We start from the raw sequence: 21704 nt of genomic DNA, 5'->3' as shown, positions 1-21704 counted from the left end.
GACTTTATCACTTGTAAATCGCGGATGAAACCAAGAACACGTGTTGCCTGTTGGGCTGCCAAATCTGAAAGAGGACGAGCTCTCGTCGCCGCCTACTATGATGCGCGTGGGCTGTGGTGTCGCGCATGGCATGCTGTGATGCGCGTTATTCGTTATGACTTTTCTAACGGTTTACTGTAGCAGTTCTAATACCGCATAACTAGCCCACATCTCCCCTTTTCCCCATAAAAAAAAGAGAAAAGAAAATTAAGCTTGCAAAATAAGCAAGAGATGAAGTTGTATATGGTAAACGGGAAAAAATACTCATTATTGGCGAACAAAACCATGGCAAAAAAAGTAAACATTTTTCTCATGATAATTCACTCTCATTTAAACAAGGGTAAAAACATATAAACATTGCCCTCGAATGATATCAAATGACGTCATGGTGCAATGGTTGATGGCACATCCACTGCATTAAAGGCCTTTTCACGAGATGTTTCAAAACAGCTGTTTTTATCGTGCCTGTGACAAGCATTATTAAAAGACATAGACAGCTGTCATGATCAAAACGCTGTATGAGGAAATATTTGTGCCCAGGACATCCTGGCTACGATCTAGCGATAGGCTAAACCATGGAGTGTCAGTAGCCTGGATTTTATCGTTGACAAGTCCTCCTTGGAAGGGACAGCTTTAATTTAGAATGTAAACATGTTCAAACAAGTGTTCAAACTTGGCTAGTGTCACATGAAAAGGCCTATCGAACTTTCCGTGTAAACAAATCCATAAATCCATTTTTTTTCAGTGGTTTAAACGGACTGAACATTGTTTCTTTCACTCACCGCTAGATGACTAACAATCATAAATTCAATCTGTCATATTTATCATTCATTTTTTTTTTTCGTTTGTAAAGTGAAAGTTCGGCACCAATAACTGTTTTTTTTTTAATGATTACCACTTCCTTCGGGAAATCGACCTCCAGATGAAGTAATGTTCCTCAAGGATAACTGTTAGGATCTCCACAGAAAAGGTATTCAATAGTCGTTTCGCTTGTGGCACAAGTAATCCTCGAGGGAGGAAGACAATTCGTTACATTCATTTTTTTTTTATTTTATTTTCGTTTCAGGTTTATACATTATTATTATAAATAAGTAGCCTACGTACTGGACATATGCTGGATTATTTAAATGCTACGAGTATGAGGGATTTTGATGAAAAGGTATACAAATGCTGTTAACTTACAAGGAATCAACGGTCCGTACGTAATCCTTCAAGTATACTGGAGTAGTTTTCGTTCGTGGTGCTCGTTGGACAATTATTGGTTCTTCTGGCTGACTAACTTTCGCTGATGCCTGATGATTGTACACGGGTGTCTGATTAGTGCTTACTGTTGATCGTTCATCTTTATCACGCCACATGCTGACTTTCTTCGTTTGGGAAATATGTCTTCTAAGAGAGTTGCCTTCATCATCTCGAAGTGTTAATGATCCGTTTCGTTCCTCTAGTACTGTGTACTGTTTAGGTGAAAATCTAGAGTCTCCTTTTGCTCGATTTGCACGCTCGACGATTACTACGTCACCTGGTTTGACACGACATGCTCTGGCGCCTCGACGTTTGTCTTCGCGTTGCTTGCTGAGTAGTTTCTCATCTCGGTCATGTTCATCCAAAAGATTTTCATCGATTGCAACTTTTTCGTGTTGGACAAGTGGAAGGCCTCGCTTGATTTTGCGACCAGTCATCACTTCTTCCGGAGCAAATCGCGTTACACGATTAACAGCTGCGTTATGTGCATTGATGGCGGCACGTAGCTCGTCGACAAAACTGGTGCTGTTAAATGTAGCGGAATTCATGGCCTTGTTTACAATTTTCATATATCCCTCGACTAGTCCATTCTGCTGAGGAAACAAAGGGGTGGAGAAGGAGGTTTGTATTCCTCTTTCCTGACAGTAACGTCTGTAATCCTCCCCGTTGAATGGCGGTCCGTTATCGGTCTTGATAGTTTTGGGGAATCCCTCTTTCTCGAAGATATTTTCGAGAACTTGTCTTGTGTGTTCGAACGACGTACTTTTAACGGGTTTCGCCATCAGATATCGTGAACGATAATCAACGATAACGAGGACAGATATGCCACCAAACCTGGCATATGGTCCGTTAAAATCTAAAGCGATCGTATCCCAAACAACTTTAGGCGCGAACACGCGTTGCATTGGTGTCGTTTTCTCTGGCCTGCCGTTGATCGCACAAGTTGAACACGATTCAACCCAAGCTTCCGCATCACCCGGCATTCCAGGCCACCACACACGCTGTCGCAATATGGTTTTCATTTTTGACGCGGAAGGATGACCCACGTGAGCTACTTCGAGTGCTCTTTTGCGTAACTCGTTAGGGATTACTGCACATCCAGTTTTCACGACAATTCCTTCTTTTACCGATAAATGTTGTTCTAGGGTTCGATATCTAGATAGATTATTTGGCCAATCTCCTGTAGTAATTGACTTGATGACCTGTTGGAGTGTAGTGTCACGCGAGGTCTCGTCTCTTATTTCTTTCTCTGTCAAAAATCCAACCATGTTAGCTTCAAGCGCTGCAACCTCCCAGGGGCTAGTGTCCTCATTGAACGGTTCATCTTTGCCACTGTATAGCCGTGAGGAAGGATCGGCGATGTTTTCACTGCCACGAACATATTCAATTTCATAATTATACGGGCTGAGCCTAAGAGCCCAACCGTCTGCCCTAGTAAGGGCTCTCTTAGCGTCTTCTCGGGTACGATTTAAGATAAATGCTACGCCTTGAGCATCAGTACGCAGGACAAATCGCCTGCCTAGCAAAAAGAAAGCAAAATGTTCCACGGACCAAACGGCACTCAGTGCCTCTCGCTGATTCTGTGGATACCTCCTTTCGGTTTCAGTTAGAGCCTTTGAAGCAAAGCTAATAATTCTAGCATTTCCATCCTCGCCTAGGGAAATTTAGAAATGAGTAAAAGTAGAGTGAAGTGGAAGAAAACTTATAGTTACCTTCTTGTACAAGAACGGCTCCCAGCGCTACCGGAGAAGCATCCGTGTACAAGACAGTTTTGTCGTGCTCCGAGAAAAATCCAAGGGAGACTGTACATTGCGCAATACGTTCTTTGATTTTCTCAAAAGATGTCTGTTGCTGTTGACCCCAAGTCCACGAGCTCTTAGATGTCATCGCCCATAATGGACGACTGATATCTGCAAATCCTTGAATATGTGGGCTAATAAACGTGGCTAGGCCCAAAAAACTTCTCAATTCAGAGATTGTAGTTGGTGGTCGGAAGTTCAAGATGCTGTCTATTTTAGATTTTTCGATGTGAAATCCATTTTCGTCCACTTCGTGTCCCAAAAACTGTAAGCGTGTTTTGTCGAACTCGCATTTGGACTCGTTTACCGTTAAGTTATTGGCTTTCAAGATGTCCATTATTTGCTCCACAGTTTTACGTAGCTCTTCAAGTGTCGCCGCAAATATCAGTATATCGTCAATATATACGATTACGTTCTTCACACCAGCTAAGATCCGAACCATTTCTCTCTGAAATATTTCAGGGGCGCAGTTCACCCCGAACATGAGACGCGTGAAACGGTACATTCCGTTTTCCGCTAGGAACGTAGTGAGGTCTCGTGACTCTTCGCAGAGTTCCAGGTGGTAATACGCGTTTCGGAGGTCGAGTTTTGTAAAATACCTAGCGCCATACAGTTTCACCTTCATTTCTTCTATCAAAGGTAGTCTGTAATACTCTCGTTTGATCGCTCTGTTTGGTCCTCTCATATTGACCACCAACCTGAAATCGTTTTTACCCTTTGGTACGGCGGACATCCCGCTTATCCATTCGGGGGCTTTTTGTACCTTCTCGATTATGCCGCGTTCTTCCATTTCCTGCAATCTTTTCCGTGCGCCGATCCGAAAAGCAGATGGGACATTCCCAAGCAACACCTCTTGTTTCTCAGTGAGTAACAACAACTGTGGTGTGACTTACTAAAGGTCTGACTTATGCACAACGCGTCGTATTTGGAACTCCTTTGTGACACAAAAAGCGCAAGAGGTGGAGCCTATTTGCAACATCTTGCGGCTACAATGAAAATAAAAACACAAAAACCAACCGGGAATCGAACCATGGACCTTGAGATTTGCAACCTTCTACTATAACCATCACACCAACAATTCTATTTGGAGAATCTGCTACAAGTGCACTACATAAACAACAAAGTCATTTGTAACTTCATTGTACCTTATACGGAACATGCAGGGGACTGTCAAAATAAAATACTGCTCAGCTGAGCTCAAAGTGTTTTGCAACATATCAGAAACACTGTCGTAACAGCAATGAACCGAAGTGTTATTAATTCTGCAACTTATCTGTTTTGTTTCTGATATGAAACACATCGAATTGAAAACCACCCAAGAAGTCAGATGGGTAGAATATTGCGACGCCACTTAAACGGAAATGAAACATTGTGATTTTCTGAAACTGGTAAGTGGCTTTAATGTGACTCGATGTATTGCCAGTGTCTTCAATGCAATTTATTAGGAACAAACACCTATTTGAAAGATGTTGCGCGTGCTGCTTGGGTTGTAGTACGCATTTCTGCTTGGTGCAATTGCTTTATCGACACTAAATTTGACCTGAACCCCAGGCATTTTCGGAAAAGTTCCATCGCCATTCATTGATCCACAGTGATTTACCTCAGCGCCGACTTGAAGTAGCTTTAAATCGCTGGCTGTTTCTCGGCCAAGTAAAGACCGTCGCCCACCTTTAACAACGTAGAATTTTGCGTATACTGTTGGCTTATCAGATTTCTGGACTGATATATTCGCATGCATGGCACATATAATTGACATCGCATTACCAGATGCATAAGCCATCAAAGATTTATCCACCGGAGGTTCGATCAGTTTAATTTCTGCTCGGCCGGAGTAATGCTCTTGATATAGCTGTTTCCAATCAACTTCTCCTATCACGTTGACATCAGCACCAGAATCTATCATGAACTGAATTGGTGAAGAGGACCCTAGCGAACAATCCACTAACACATCTTTGAGCGACAATGTATTAACTTCCTGGAAGGGAAGCATAGAAGGGGCGTACAATGAAACCAGAACATTAACTTCAAACAAGAACAAAGTAATATGGTAGCATACTTTATTTAAGAAAAGTTCAAATTATCAATTCGTCAGTACCTGTTTATTATCCGCTTCATCATCACTCCATGCTGGGGGTGCAGATTGAATTTCCTTTTGCTGGACCATGTGTACGCGCTTACGCCGGCATGTAACAGCAAAGTGGCCAATCTCACGACAGGCATTGCAATGTTTGTTCAATGCCGGGCAAGTTCGACCTCTGGGGTGGGCAGGTCGGTTGCATCTAGAGCAACGCGATTTTCGTCCCGGAATAAACCTTGTACTTCCACGGAATCGTTTTGGTTGCTGGTTGTTATCAAATGAATCTTCTCTGTTCCGCTTCCGGTAATCCTGCTTTAGTCGCGGCCATTGTGATTGTTTAACCGCATATACATCTGGTTCACGAGCTGATTGTGTTATTCCTGCGGATGTTTCCGCTTCGTAGGCCTCATCTCTTGTGGCCGATTGAACAATTAGGTTTACATCATGGCCGTAGGTTCTTGCATTCTTCGCTAGCTGCCTGTTCTTTAGCCCCTTCAACAACTGCGCCCTTACAAAACGTTCCTGGTCTGCCTGGTTGTAGCCGCATAGCCTTACTTTCTCCATTAGTTTAGCATGGAATGACACCGCTGATTCTCCAGGCTCTTGTTTCATGTTGGAGAATGCTTCATGTTCTGCTGATGTGTCTGTCATAGACCGTAGATAATCGTGCACATTTTTCACGAATGTGGAGTAACATTCTGGATCGCTCAGTTTTGGACGTAATTTGGCCGCTCGAACAATGCCTTGGAGTTCTTCTCCCATTGTCAGAAACAGTAGCTGAGATCGCTGGATCGGATCATGAGCGTTCCCCAGAGAAGCAGCGATTTCAAAGTTCTCCATATACTTATTCCAGGCTTCCCACATTTTGTTTGCTGATATGCCGGTCGGGAATGGTTTGATGTGATCCCATCTAACAGCCGGACCACTCGTTCGATTGGCGCGCTCATGAGCAGTGTTCCAATCCTGGTCAACATCACTCGGCATAGAGTTATCCGCAGCAACAGCTGGAAAACCTGGACGACCAGAGCCTAAGGCTTGAATCAGCGAGGCCATGTTCTTTTCCATACGCTCGATTCTCTCCAATGCTTCAGATTTTCCTTCTGAGTCCATTCGGGTTACTTCTGGGTTTTTCGATATATTCGGGATTTCATCGCTACCATCAGAGGTAGTGGACGAGATCGACGAGCTGTCGCTGGTCGACCGCGAGTCAATACTGTCGTTGAGACAGCCGTTCTCATCATCCCCTTCGTTCAGTACTTCTCCGTATACTTGTTCGCTTGAGTACACAGATTCCTGGTCGGTTATCTCTCCATCCTCGACCTGTCGGACATACTTTCCTTCGCTGGACATCTTTATAACTTTGTTTACTTTCGTTTCAACGCCTGCAACTGGACGTACAACAATATTTTAGAATCAAACAAGTAGGGTAGAATACGGCATTGGCGGGGTGCGACAGTTGTTGGCACCCTCAACAATATTTGCGTTTTCCAGCAAACATAAACTATTTATGAACATAATTTTGATTCAATCACACGATTTCAAGTCTAAGCTTTCATTTGAATAAGTTGTTTGTGTAAAAGTAGCAAGATTTGATGTGTTAATCACCAAAACAAATTTGCACCTACGAAATCCTTGCCAATATTGCATTGCCAAAGAAAGCAGCCCTCGAAAAGCAAACTGTTACTTTTTTGGATCGCCTGTTTTTTCTCTTTATTGCGTATGACACGCAAATCAAGTACGTAAACTACTTTTTACACTTTATCACCACTTGATTATCACCACAAAGAACAAATTTATTCAATATTTGCTCTATGTTTCACTAAATAAAATCAGGACTGTTCGTTTTCTTTGACAGCAGCACACTTCGGAATAGAGCGAGAGAATGTATTTGTGAGCATATCAAACACACGCTAAAAAATACCACGCACAATTCTATGTGATATGATTTTAGCAAAAAAACGAACAAAATATCCGGCGATGGCATTTATTTAAAAAAAAGTGTTAAAATATAAATGCTTCTATTCATATTTTTACGCAGGCCATGAATTATATCAAAAGTGATAGCAACACCGTAGTATTTTAACCCTTATGTGGCTGACAGGACCGTTTTCTTTTTGCAACTTCAATACTTTCCAAGCTCATTAAAAAAATCATAACCATTCCCGTTCCTACATAGCGCATTTCAACCATAAATAATTGCCTACTTTTAGGGTATTATCTATTATTCAACTGTGAAACGTAGTGTAAGAATGGGGTGGCTCCAGCGGCTGGATAGGACAATGCTGTCCATTATTCAACATCTGAAGACTCACGATGTGGAATATATTGTTAATATACTATAATACCAGAAGCGACGAGCTTCGTTTCACCTAAAATTGATCAATTATATATTTTTTACATTATTTAAAAGACGGATAAGTATTCGAAATTTGCAAATTTGGATTCCATTTTTTAGATTAATTTGGGAGTCCCCCTTCCAGAAGAGGAGGGTTCTAATACCATCATAAGAATCTTCATCGTTCCCAAAAACCTCTGCATACAAATGTTCATGCCGTTTCCTAGTCTATAAGGGCAGACAGACAAAAATTCATTCTTATGTGTATAGATTTGGTTTTACGTAGTTTACGTCGAGCGGTCGTGTCTTGTGCACAACCACCATGATTTTTGACGTAAACTACGTCTAAGGGGAAGACTCTGATACAGGGTGTCAAATGAGAATTTCAAAACTGGAGACCGTCACGAAATCATGTAAGATTTGTAACACTAATAGGTCCTTTATCTTTCAATGGATTTTAATGATTTATATATCAATCGATTCGTAAACTTTCCACCAATTTGCTAGTAGTATTGAAGCTATTGATTATCAACGCTAAACTATTGAAAATTTTAGTTCTTTCATGCATCATGCATCCCTTATACAGCGCGTTCCAATCCTTGGTAATTGCCTACTTTTAGGGTATTATCTATTATTGAACTGGGTTGTATGAATGGGGTGGCCCAGCCGCTAGACAGTGGAGTCCCTACTCCTTCATAGAGTGGAAGATGTTGCTAAGCTGGGTAGCTGGGTAGTATTGTCGTGGGATGGTTCCTTCTCTTCTATATAGAGCGGCATAGTTGGTTCAGTGTACATACTATATTTGGTTTTACATAGTTTACGTCGAGCGGTCGTGTCTTGTATACAACCCCAATTTTTTTTTGATGAAACAAACATATCATGTAAGGACCGCGAAGAGCAAGTTGTGTATTTGAAACTGGTTGATAGACTCTAACGTATTACAAAAGACAAGAGATGTAAATCTTAGCAGCGGACAAAAAGCACATAAGTTCCCTTCTCCAAAATGGCCAACATTATTCAAATAGGTTGAAAATGGTAAAAGTTATAAAAAGGTCAATATCTGGGTACACAGGTATCATGTCTGCCATTCACGTCTGTTTTTTATGGCCGCATAAGGGTTAAATTTGTTTTACAATGTGTTTAAATGTTTTTGCCTATCTGTCTACATGACATAAAATTGATGCCAAGGCTAAAAATTCATGTTTTGTTTTAAGCCAGTTTTGATAAACAATAAAGTTTGTTCCAAAATTGAGTGAAGCGAGATGAGCGTGCGGCCGATTATTATGAATGAATTTTACTACTGGAGGATATAAACAACCGGCATTTGGCACCAATACATTACCAGTTTTCTACCTACATGTCTAGTTGCTGAAGAGAGCAAACTCATTGCTGATAAAAGAAATTGCTATGCCAATAGAAGAAACATTGACCTGTTACATTATGTTAAATTTACTGAGTTTGTGGTGAAAGCTGTTATATTTAGTGAACACCAATCATCAAAGAAAGAGCATGCAAATGTATACCAGTTAAACTGTACCTGTGTTTTATTGTAATTATTCATTATTTTTATCATTCAATTTGGCAAATGTCTTAGACTGCCAAGAATAGGTATTTTCCCCTAATATTCAAGTAGTTTTTTCTTTGCTTTTCCAACAAGTTTACAACAAAATCTACATTTTTCCGAGCATGTATTTATTCGTAAAGCGTGCGCTCATCAATTTCATCATGCTTAAACACAACTTCGTCCCGAAGCGTTTCGTCTGGAGTCGTCCCGTACCATCCAGCTTTTCAAACACGCAGTTTTTGTAATGTGAGCGCTCATCAATTTCACAATGACAATGCCTAACTTCGTCCCGAAGCATTTTATCTGGAGTCGTCCCGTACCATCCAGCTTTTTCAACCATGTAGCTTTTTTTCTTAAAGTTGTGCAACCAATTTCACCATGCCAACGCATAACTTCGTCCCGAAGCATTTCATCTGGAGTCATCCCGTACCATCCAGCTTTTACCTTCGAGCATTCCATTCGGCCCGAGCCATTTTTTTTTTGTTACAATTTGTCTGATCGTTATTACTATTGGGCTTCAGTTTGTCCCAAACTGAAAATAGGCCATTTTACGCAACGTCCCGTTGCGTATACTTCACTTTTTTTTGTATACTTGTTGGAAATAATAGTGCAATATAATTTTCCACGAATACCTGGTGATTGTCTGCGTCACTCCCGTACCAAACCAGATTCCGATTTAATTAATTTAATTAATTCGGCAGGATCGCCAAATGTGTGGGTCTGACCGACAGACTTTATCACTTGTAAATCGCGGATGAAACCAAGAACACGTGTTGCCTGTTGGGCTGCCAAATCTGAAAGAGGACGAGCTCTCGTCGCCGCCTACTATGATGCGCGTGGGCTGTGGTGTCGCGCATGGCATGCTGTGATGCGCGTTATTCGTTATGACTTTTCTAACGGTTTACTGTAGCAGTTCTAATACCGCATAACTAGCCCACAATTAATTTGCTATGCAAGAATATATGTATTCCTTTAGGCGTTTAGATAACTGATGACTGCTACACAAATCGTTTTGGGACCCCAATCAACTGTGCAAAATATTTCTCTGATGGTATCGTTTTCGGCGGTCACCAGTAATCCCAATCCAGCTCGATTTCGTCAACACAGCTACAAACTCTCGGTCTTCTTTCCAGTCTTCTTCAATTGCCGTATTGAGTATATGAGCAGTGTTTCTATCTGTTTGATACGGGTTGTAGCTCATAATGATTAATGATTGATGTAAAGGGAAAGAAAGAGAGATTATTATTAGTCTATTAGCAGTGTGCATGTGGGAATTCGTATTATATAGGTGAAGATAATAGTGATTATTGTGAAGGTGAGATATATTAGAAATAGTTAACCCGGCAGACGTTGTCCTGCATAGTAGGCGAAAATGGGCCTTGCGAACTGCCCATCCGGAATTCCAATATGATTCTTTTTTTCAGTTTTTCACGATTTACTCAACTTTACTAATGATTCTTGACTGAGGAAGTATCATATAAACCCGTCGGAAACGATAACGGTCATATTTGTTGAAGGAATGGAGAAAATCCATCCAGCCGTTTTCGAGTTATGCGGATACGAACACAGACCATTTCATTTTTATTATATAGAAGATTGGGTAATCCACTTCCAGCGTGAATTGAAGACAGCAATGCAAATATGTATCATCCGTATAACAGTTCGGTTGCCAACATTGACTAGTGAAAAGCGGGCCATGATTTTGGCTCTTTCCTCGTCGGGCAACGAGTGGCACGCTCGATACGACAGTACACAAGCGATCAAACCAACGGATAGCTCGTTCGGCGGAATTACGCTGCACATGTGGCGACCCTACCAGGTTGTTCCTGGTTGGATATTATTGTTTTGAAAGTAAGTATCATGTGGGCGTGATTGGGGAATTTTTTTCTTCGGTTTCGGCTTGTGATGTCGAAGGGAAGACCGCCGGAATAAATTATTTGTTTTCTCCAGCCAATTTATCTCATCATTCGATCTTCTGAGCAAAGACACTGATGATATGCTAGGACATCGATCTTAGTTAGCTATCTGTTCAGTAAACAAAGTGCAACGCTCGCCATGGAGAAAAGTTTTCTCACTGCTTTTGTTGTAGCAACGCCCTCGCAACGTGAACGAACCCCGAACCGCGCTGGTTATCAGGATCATCATCAAATGCTCAAATGATAATATCTTTCCAGAGTGATCTTTGATTAGGGATAATATCTTTGCACAAGCAAAGATGATATCCTGTGCTCAGATGATATTGCAATGCCTGGTTTTCTGATCGGCTTCAATTTGTAATGTTGAAGACGCTGTTGAAGAGCGTCGAATTGAATGATTTGTCCATCGGTTTCGACTTGTAATGTCGAAGACGCTCGGGAAAATGTCAAAAAATTTCATGGGATTACTATTACCACCTATTACTAATTTGCTAGGACCTTTTTCAGAAGTATTTTACAATTCGTATTTTTTGATGACCATGTTAAGGATCTTAAAGGAGCTTAGAGCTTTGTCAAACAAAACATTGTTCTAAATACAAAGTGTGAGCCATGAGAGCGAAATTTAAAATATGTCATGGAATGCTATGACATTAATGTCATTCGACACTAATTTGGCCCTCAAGCCGTCAATATCAGATTTAGAGAAACGACCTATTAATCCTATTATAAAAAAAAAATATAGGGCCCTTTAAGGGCTACATGTTTAAATAAACAACACAATTTTATGTACATAATTTTTGAAAAAAAGTTATTAAACAATTATTCCCATGACATCGAAATGACATTTCTCGTCAATGCTTGTGATTTCTAAGACGCTCTGAAGGGCGTCGGATTGAATAATTTTCTCATCGGTTTCGACTTGGGATGTCGAAGACGCTCAGGAAAAGCGTCGGATTGAATGATTTGTCCATCGGTTCCGACTTGTAATGTCGAAGACGCTCTGGAAGAGCGTCAAATTGAATAATTTGCTCATCGGTTTTGGTTTATGAAGGCACTCTGGAAGAGCGCCGCATTGAAAAATGTGTTGCTCCTCAACAGTTTTGACTTAACCCTTATGCGGCCAACAAAAAAAACACACGTGGATGGCCGACAGGGTACCCGTGTTCCCATAAATTGATATTATCATAACTTCAACAATTTTCAACCGATTTGGATAATTTGGACAGTTTTGGAAACAGAAACTCATATACTTTTTGCTCATCATCAAGGTTTACAGCTTATGCCCATGGTTATACAAGAAATCTTTGAAGTAAGGCTTAAGAGTCTACACGCGTAACCAAAGGCCATTCAACCAGTTTCAAATATGCTACAAGCTCTTTGCGCTTCTTAGAATTGAAGGTGTTCACAGTATATGCTTCGGGTAATGCAAAAATTCCTGAAATGAGGTCTTAGTCATCCGAGAAATCTCTGGAGTAAAGCCTAAAGATCTACTCGCGTAACCAAAGGCCTATTATGCATATTCAAATACGGTACATGCTCTTTGTGGTACTTAGCATAGAATGCGTTCACATTATATGTTCCGAGTCATCCAAGAAATCTCTGGAGTAAGTCCTTAAGGTCTACACTCGTAACCATGGGTCTATGGACTTGTCCCAAAAATGGTACATGCTCTTTGCGCATCTTGAAATCAAATGTGATCACTACATATGTTCTGCGCTATCGAAGAAATCTCTCGGATAAGTCCTCTGGCGCCTTCATTGCATATGTTCATGGTCATCCAAGAAAACCCTGGAAAAGGCCTTCAGGTCTACACGCGTAACCAGAGATCTTTTAGATTGTTTCAAAAGTGGTGCATGCCCTTTGTGGTACATAGAAAAGAGCGCTTTCATTGCATATGTTGATGGTCATCCAAGAAAATCCTGGAAAAGGCCTTAAGATCTACACGCGTAACCAGAGATCTTTTAGATTGTTTCAAAACTGGTACATGCCCTTTGTGGTACATAGAATAGAACGCCTTTATTGCATATGTTCATGGTCATCCAAGAAAACCCTGGAAAAGGCCTTAAGATCTACACGCGTAACCAAAGATCTTTCAGATTTTTCAAAAGTGTTACATGCCCTTTGTGGTACATAGAATAGATTGCGTCCATTGCATAGGTTCATGGTCATCCAAGAAAACCCTGGAATAGGCCTTTAAATCTGCATGGGTACCCAGAGATCTTTTGGCTTGTTTCAAAAGTGGTACATGCCCTTTGTGGTACATAGAATAGAATACGTCCATTGCGTATGTTTATGATGTTCCAAGAAAATGCTGGAATAGGCCTCAGGATCTTCACACGTAACCAGATACCTTTCGGATTGTTTCAAAAGTGACATGCCCTTTGTGGTACATAGAATATACCGCTTTCATTGCATATGTTCATGGGTATCCAAGAGAACACTTGAACAATCCTCAAGAACTTCACGCATAACCAGAGTTCTTTCGGCCTATTTGAATAGTTATACATGCCTTTTATGGTACGTAGAATATAATGCACCCATTTCAAATGTTCATGGTCATCCAAGAAAACCCTGAAGTAAGGCATTAGGATCTACACCAGAGATATATCAGCCTGTTTTAAATTTGGTACATGCCTTTGGGGCCCATGAATAAAATGCGTTCATGGCATATACTGATGGTCATCCTATAAATTTATGGAGTAAGACTTCTAAGTTTTCGGTGGCACACCACTCGATACAGAAGCAACGCACAACTGTTATTTTTATTATATCACACATGCTGCAACGCAGCAAAGCTAAATCAACAAAAATGACAATTGTGCGCCGCCTCCGTATCGATTGGTGTGCCCCCGAAAACGCGAGCATTTTGAAACTTCCGTGAGGAGTGTCCTTAATCTAATTTAAAGATGGTACGTGATCTTTGCGATATTAGTCCGTTTTTTCCCTCACGTACTCGGCGTGAAGTTGTATCGTTCCAATTTATTTACATTTTGCATTTCCAAAGAATAGACAACTTCATATTAGTGATATGAATGAAGTTTTTATACTACCTGGAACAAACAACAACAAGACAACAATAACTACTTGGAATGCTAATATATCAAGATGAGGTTTTACATCTTGTTTATTCTTCAATAACTGCCCAGAGCTAATGCCAACAACTTGAACTACTTGAAATGCAAACATATACAAATAACCTTCCGTTCGTGGGTTGATCTGCAGATCATTCCTATATGGAGTTCACAGACTACCTAGTACCATGGCAAAAACAAAAACTACAGCAGACGTTCGATAACTGCAAGTCATTTAACTGCAATGCTTTTTAACTGCAATTCGATAGTTTTTTTTTTTTTTTTTTATAAATTACCCGCCACTCTCCCCCACACCAAGAAGCTCTGGGACGAGCCCCCTGGAAATGGTCGCAACTAACTCAGCTCAACTGGCAACAAACAAGCAAGAACAAAGTAAAACTACATGAATAAGAGCTGAGTGTCAAAAACGCAAATGGAATAACAAGAAAAGAGAGTATATAGTTAACTAGAAAATACGAATCCCAGTGGAGTCTAAACTCCTTTTAAGGGATTCTTAAAATTCTAATTCATAAATGAAATTATTAATTATTACTAATGAAGGAAATTACTAAAAATTAATTACTAAAAATGACATGCAAAGATTTATCGAAATTAAACTAAACAGCTTGTAGTGGAGTAAATGGCTTAAAGTATAAATTCATTGATGTTTTCTTTCAAATACAGTTTAACTTTCAATTTGAATTGACATTTATTGGTTATTAGTTTCAGCTCATTTGGTAAACTATTAAACTTTGAAGGACCTATATAGGATATTCGACGCTGGCCATGGTTTGAAAATGCTCTAGAAAGTGCTAAATTTCCAGTTTGTCTTGTATTGTGTGGTACATTTACAGAATGCAAGCTAATGTTTGAATGTATTCTATTATTGATTATATTATGGACCATAACGAGACTTTGAAGTTCACACAATCCAATAAGCGGTAAAATTGTATGTGTACTGTGACCGTACAAATCAATGGTTGGGTGTAACGGTGGCAGCTTAAAAATAATTTTAAGGCACCTATTTTGCAAAGTTTGGAGTCGCAGTAGTTTAGACCTACACGCACGACCCCATACTATAACTACATACTGCAATTGAGAGTGGATATGAGCATGATAAAATTTTAATAAAACGTGCTGAGGAACAAAACAAGAAACTCTACTAAGAACTCCGCATAATGTGGCTACCTTTCTCTCGACGTGTTTTATATGTATTTCCCATGAAAACTTGGAATCTAGATGTAAGCCAAGATATTTAAAGGAGTCGACTTTATCAATTATAATATCACCGAGTTTGGGGTCATCATGAATCGGTAAACTCTTTCTAGGTGATTGAAAAATCATGTATTTGGTTTTATTAATGTTCAGTGACAACAGGTTACTGGCAAAAAAGATTTTCAATTTTTCTAAGTCCTGATTAATATGTTCGATGACTGTGGTTGGACTGATGTCAGGATAGAATAACGCCGTATCATCAGCAAACAGTCTAGGAGTTCCATTTAGTCGTAAATTCCCAAGATCATTAATATAGATGAGAAACAGTAAAGGACCAATGTTACTGCCTTGTGGAACTCCAGTTGAAATTTGTTCTATCACACTCTTGTGATGATTAATGTAGACATACTGTTTTCTTTTACTTAAATAGCTTCTTCACAGATTATTGGCCACACCTCTCACACCATAGGAGCTCAACTTGGCCAGCAAAATATCATGGTCCAACGTATCGAAGGCTTTTTTCAAGTCAATAAATAGAGCACCAACAATCTTCCTGCAATCTACCTCTTTGGTTATAAAGTCCACAAGCTCTACCAATGCCGTTTCAGTGCTACAAGATTGTCGAAAACCATACTGAAATTTATATAGTAGATTATGTCGCCCAAAAAAGTTTAACAACCTGTTGACTAACAATACCTCGAACACCTTACTGAACACAGACAGCGTTGAAATGGGACGATAGTTGTCCAGTAAACAAGGGTCCCCCGACTTAAAAATTGGCGAAACTTTTGCTAGTTTTAGGCATTCGGGATACTGCCCGGTTGAAATTATTTTATTGAAACTTTCACTTAAAATATTAGAAAAAACGGAAGCATTAGTTTTAAGTATAAGTGAAGGAATATTATCTGGTCCAGGGGCTTTATTTGTCTTCAAATCATGAATGATATTCAAGACCTCATTCGGAGAGCAAGGTTGCAAAAATATAGACTCTCTAATTGAATGTAGCTGTTCTATAGGATTCTGTATATCAGTTAATGGTATACTATTGGCCAAATTTCGCCCTATATTTGAAAAATGATGATTGAATAGATTACATACTTCCAAATTGTCACTAATGATACTACCGTTCACATTTAAAGCAATTTTATTTGCAGTTTTAGACCTTCCGAAAATTATATTAATATGCTTCCAAAGTTTACTATGTGTAGTGTTATTCAGAATGTTTGCATAATAAGTTTTTTTTGCAATATTCTTAAATTTCTCAACCTTTTTGGATACATGGTTTAACATGGATTTTGCATGATTATCTTGGGGATTACGTTTAACTTTTTTCAGGTGATAGTTTTTAATCTTAATGAGTTGCCATAGACCTAGGGTCATCCAGGGGCATTGAGTTCCTTTAATTTTGACAAGTTTTGTTACAATAGTAGTGCAATCTTGTAATAAATTGTTGTATTTTGTGACTATGTTAGTTAGGCAGGAGTCAACATCATTTACGCAGACAATACTATCAAGATAGGCTTTGAAATCGGCATTAAGTTTATCGTGATTTATTATTATTTTACTAAGTTCCATTCGGTCATTCCGCGCATTTATTTTAAGACTAGTTATAATGGGAAGATGATCACTAATGTTGCTGAAAATTGTATCATTTTGTAGCGCCGAAGCATACCCAAGCGAACAAACTACATGATCTAGTATATTGCAACTTACCGGTCTAGTGGCAAAAGTATTAGTACAAAGATATCCGTATGACTCAATTAAATTCTTGTATTTAACAACAACATTATTGTTTATTAAATTAATTGATATGTTTATGTCTCCAACAATAAACGTTGGACAAGTTTGAGACGCTGTAGAAAGCCAATTTTCTAACATCACTTGAAAATTATTGAAATCAAACGACGGAGGGCGATAAACGCCATGAACATTATAATGAAGACCGTTCAGTTTTAGGCCAACATGCATATGGTGAAATCCATCCAAGCAAGTGTTTACATGTATTTGATGTTCAATTGAGTTTCTAACATATAAAGCCAACCCCCCAGAAGAGGAATCCCTACAAGAAAAAATTGATTTGTAACCGCGAACATTGAAAAGTGAGCAGTTAACCTCCTTAAGCCAAGTTTCACATAACACAATAACATCCACCGAAACACACAAATTATCCAAAAATTCTAAAATATTATCAAATTTATTAACAGCATTAATACCTCTAACATTCCACTGTAGAATTCTCAACATATTCGAGCCGTTTGCTGTGACATTTTCATTGAAGTCGTCTACACAGTCATGGAAGAAATTCTTTAAATTATTCATTATTGAGTAAAAGTACAAAACCAATAAGACAAATAACAATCACAAGTATTGAAAAATGTTTTTAACAAAGTCGGCTTATTGCACATCTGAAATCGTAACGGTTTTTTATTGTTATAGGTATCGCGTTTTCATTTAGTTTCATAAGTATATGACCGCACCTGCCAGGCCAAATATATTTTATTTTATATTTTTGTTGTACACTACGCATTTCATTCAAAGCTCTATCGTCGATGAAGTCAATTCATCACGAATAACGATGCGAGAAGGCTGGCCGTTTATACGAAGTGAGTTATCAACAGCGGTGGACATAAGCTTTCCAATCTCTTTTTCGTAAAAAATAGATTCTTTTCAACTTTGGAATTAAACACAACTTTGATTGGTGCCACATTATTAGGATTTTTAGGAGAGTACAGTCGTGTTGCTGAGATAATCGAGTGATCATTCAGAGTCACCCCTATTGTTTGTACTGTTTTACGAATTAGACCAGTAACGTTTTCATTTGGTTTAAATGGTAGTCCAAGAAACATAGTATTGTTGGAGATAGCATCATTCGCTGTTTTGTTAAAGGCATTTTCAAGTTTCCCAACCGTGGATTTCAAAATTAGTTCTGATTCTTTGATGGCGGTAAGCACCAACGAGGATAATACTCGATTTAATACGGATTTTCGAAAATCCGGTATTAAAGTTAATACCTCGAACGGTAAGCTTCAATCTCGTATTAAGTACGCAACCACTTCTCCCTTTGCATGGTAGTGAGAATGTATGTGTATGAGAATGATGAAATCATAAATAATGAACGATTACTCTTGCTGTTTGTTTTGCTTTCTACTTCGTGAGAAATTGTGTTTAATTCCGTAAGTCGGGAAAATTTAATCATTATTTTCCGGAGATTTTAGCATGAAAAAAACAAGTTTTCCTTGAAGCTTTGGATGGCAATAAGGCTTGAGCAGCTGGGCATTCGAGAAAAACGGATTGTTAAACAACAGAGATAAGTTTTATTTGGACAGCTTTACCGGAAACATGAGGAAATTCTTATAAGGAATCGCCACCAATATTTCTGGAAAAAGGATGGTGGAATTCTATCGATCTAACCTCGGAAATGCAGGGTAAATTCCTACGGATTTTCAGGAGGAGTTATTTCGTGATCCCAGAAGAAATTTTCTCGAAATTCCTAAACGAATTCTCACGGATTTCCAGGGATTCCTGGGAGGAATTATCTCGACGTTTCAGGAGGAATTTTCTTGAATTTCAACCGGGAGTAATCTTGGAAACTCAGTAGGTATCCTCTCGAAGTTTTTTTTTTGAATCATAGGAGGAATTATCTCAGCGTTACAGGAAAAATTCTTTCGAAATCCCAGAAATAATTCTGTTGCCATCGCAGGATAAATACTCTTGAAATTCCAGGAGAAATCCTCTCGGCGTTCTAGAAGTAATAGTCTTGGATTCTCAGGAGCAATCCTCTCGGAGCCCCAGGGGTAATTTTCCCAGAAGTAGACGGGAAATTCTCTCAAGCAGGTTTCTTTCGAAATTAAGGAAGAATAATCTTGAAATCTCAGAAGAAATTCTCTCGGAATTGAAGAAAGAATAACCTCGGAAAAAAAATTTCTCGAAATGGGAATCACCACGGATTTTTATAAGGAATTATCTTGGAATCCCAGGAGAAATTATCTCGGAGTTACTGGAGAAAATCTTTCGGAATTGCAGGAACAATTCTCACGGAATCTCAGAAGAAATTCTTTTGAAATTTCTGGAGGAATCCTCTCGGAGGGAAGGAATAGTACTACATCCCAGGAGTTATCTCGACATTGCAGGAGGATTTCTTCCGTAATTCTTGGGAGGAGATATTTTCTTGGAATTTCACGAAGAATAATCTTGAATATCATGAGGAATTCTCTCAGAGTTCCAGGACGTTTTTTTTTAATTGCAGGAACAATTCTCTATAGCAATGTCATAGAGAATTCTCTTGAAATTTTAGGTGGAAATTTCTCGGATCGCAGGAGGAACCTTCGGAGTTTCAGGAGAAAAAATCTTGAAATCTTAGGACGAATTATTTCAAAATTTCAAGAGTTATTCTCTGGGAATCCCAGAATAAAATTTCACAAATTTCAAGGGGGCATTTTCTTAAAATTCCAAGAAGAATTATTTAGAAATTTCAAAGGATGAAATCGCACGGATTTCCAGGAGGATTGCTTTCGGAATCTGTAGAGCAATTTTGCTGAAGTCAACGAGGAATTCTGAATTTTTCGTAGCGTCCTTTCCTCGCCACGTGCACGCAGCGTTAAAATAACGCAAGTGTGCATGAAGCTGCGTTACCGCTTTTCCCCAGTTCACACCTGCGTCTTTGACGCTGCGTGAACTCTGCGTTGAAAAGACGCTACGTGGACATCGGCCCTTAGGCTGGAGTTCCTACAGGAGCTCTTGGGGAAATTTCTCCAGAAGTTTCTCCAAGAGTTCTTCTAAGAATTCCTGATGGAGTTCCTCCACGAATTCTACCTGGAGTTTCTCTAATAAGATTATTCAGGAGGAAATTCTTAATAGACTCTATGAGAAACTCCCGGAGGAACTACAGGATAAATTACTGAAGCAAAGAAAGGATCTCCAGGAGGAATTCTTGATTGAACTCCTGTTGGAGTTTCTCTATGATTTTTTGTTGGAGATCCTTCTGGAATTCCTGATGGAGTTCCTACAGTAAGTTTCTTCAAGGGACTTTGCTAGAAGAACACAAAGAGGAAGTCCCGGAGGAACTGCAGGATAAATTCTCAAAAGAACTTCAGGAGGAATTTCTGGAGAAACTTCAGGATGATCTATAGAAGGAATTCCTGGAGGAATTTATGGAGCAACTTCAGCAGGAATTCGAAGAGGGACTAAAAGATGAATTTCTGGAGAATTTTTCCCTCCGGGAATTACTTCCAGAATCCCTCCGAAAGTTCATCCGTGAATTCCTCCGGAAGTTCCTTGGAGAATCCCTCCGGGAATTCCTCCAAAAATCCCTCCGTGAGTTCCTTCGAATCCTCCGAGTTCCTTCGATAATCCCTCCGTAAGTTCCTTCATCCAGGAATCCTTCCGTGAGTTCTTCCAGGAATCTCTGAGTGAGTTGCTTCGTAAATCGCACCGGGAGTTCCTTCGGGAATCCTTCCGAGAGATGCTTTGGAAATCGTTCCGGTAGTTCCTTAGGGAATCCCTACGAGAGTTCTTTCGGGAAACCCTGCGGGAATTCCTTCGGGAATCCCTATGGGAGTTCCTTCGGGAATCCCTACGGGAGTTCCTTCGAGAATCCCTACGGGAGTACCTTCGGGAATTCCTACGAGAGTTACTTCAGAAATCCCTACGGGAGATGCATCCCCCGCGAGTACCTCCGGAAGTTCCCCCGGGGGTTCCTTCGGAAGTTTATTAGGAAGTTCCTCCGGGATATTCCTCCGGAAGATCCTCCGGCAGTTCCTCCGGCAGTTCCTCCGGAAGTTCCTTCGGCAATTCCTCCGGGAGTTCCTCCGGAAATTCCTCCGGCAGTTCTTCCTGGAGTTCCTCCGGCAGTTTCTCCGGGAGTTCTGCCGGGAGATCCTCCGGAGGTTCCTCCGGAAGATCCTCCTAGAGTTCCTCTGGAAGTTCCTTAGGGAGTTCCTCCGGAAGTTCCTCCGGAAGTTCCTCCGGGAGTTCCTCCGGGAATTCCTCCGGAAGTTCCTCCGGGAGTTCCTTCGGAAGTTCCTTCGGAAGTTCCTCCAGGAGTTCCTCCGGAATCTCCTCCGGGAGTTCCTCCGGAAGCTCCTCCGGGAGTTCCTCCGGCAGTTTCTCCTGGAGTTCTGCCGGGAGAACCTCCGGAAGTTCCTCCGAGAGCTCCTCAGGAAGTTCCTCTAGAAGTTCCTCCGGGAGTTCCTACGGAAATTTCTCCGGGAGTTCCTACGGAAGTTCTTCCGAAAATTCCTCCGGGATTTCCTCCGGAAGCTCCTCCAGGAGTTCCTCCGGAAGTTCCTCCGGGAGTTCCTCCGAAAGTTCCTCCCGGAGTTCCTCCGGAAGTTCTTCCGGGAGTTCCTCTGGAAGTTCCTCCGGAAGTTCCTCCGGGAGTTTCTCCGGAAGTTCCTCCGGGAGTTCTTCCGGAAGTTCCTCCGGGAGTTCTTCCGGAAGTTCCTCCG

At 40.3% G+C, this 21704-nt stretch overlaps 1 protein-coding gene and 1 long non-coding RNA gene across 2 annotated transcripts in view; one reads left to right on the top strand and one right to left on the bottom strand.

Moving 5' to 3' along the window:
- The first annotated feature begins 812 nt into the window (after nucleotides 1-812).
- LOC134224842 (uncharacterized) overlaps nucleotides 813-21704 on the top strand; it is a 47869-nt gene continuing 26977 nt past the window's right edge. The window contains exons 1-2 of the long non-coding RNA XR_009983083.1: nucleotides 813-1009; nucleotides 1106-1198. This is a non-coding gene — a long non-coding RNA (uncharacterized LOC134224842). The remainder of the gene's footprint in view (nucleotides 1010-1105; nucleotides 1199-21704) is intronic.
- On the bottom strand, nucleotides 5037-6893 carry LOC134208317 (uncharacterized). The gene is made up of 2 exons (XM_062684321.1): nucleotides 6783-6893; nucleotides 5037-6545 (listed from the first exon to the last, which is right to left on the bottom strand). The coding sequence occupies exons 1-2, from the start codon at nucleotides 6802-6804 to the stop codon at nucleotides 5161-5163; spliced, it is 1407 nt and encodes a 468-aa protein (XP_062540305.1). The 5' UTR covers nucleotides 6805-6893; the 3' UTR covers nucleotides 5037-5160.

This window comes from Armigeres subalbatus, chromosome 1 (genome assembly GCF_024139115.2).
Source record: "Armigeres subalbatus isolate Guangzhou_Male chromosome 1, GZ_Asu_2, whole genome shotgun sequence".
Classification (NCBI taxonomy): Eukaryota; Metazoa; Arthropoda; class Insecta; order Diptera; family Culicidae; genus Armigeres; species Armigeres subalbatus.
The sequence above is the reverse complement of the archived record's forward strand: the minus strand, read 5'-3'. Positions and strand labels throughout refer to the sequence as shown.

Coding starts and splice junctions, on each gene's coding strand:
- LOC134208317 (XM_062684321.1), bottom strand. CDS start 6,804: ATGCAATATTGGCAAGGATTTC. Junction 6,546..6,782: donor GCAATATTGGCAAGGATTTC/GTAGGTGCAAAT, acceptor TTGTACGTCCAG/TTGCAGGCGTTGAAACGAAA.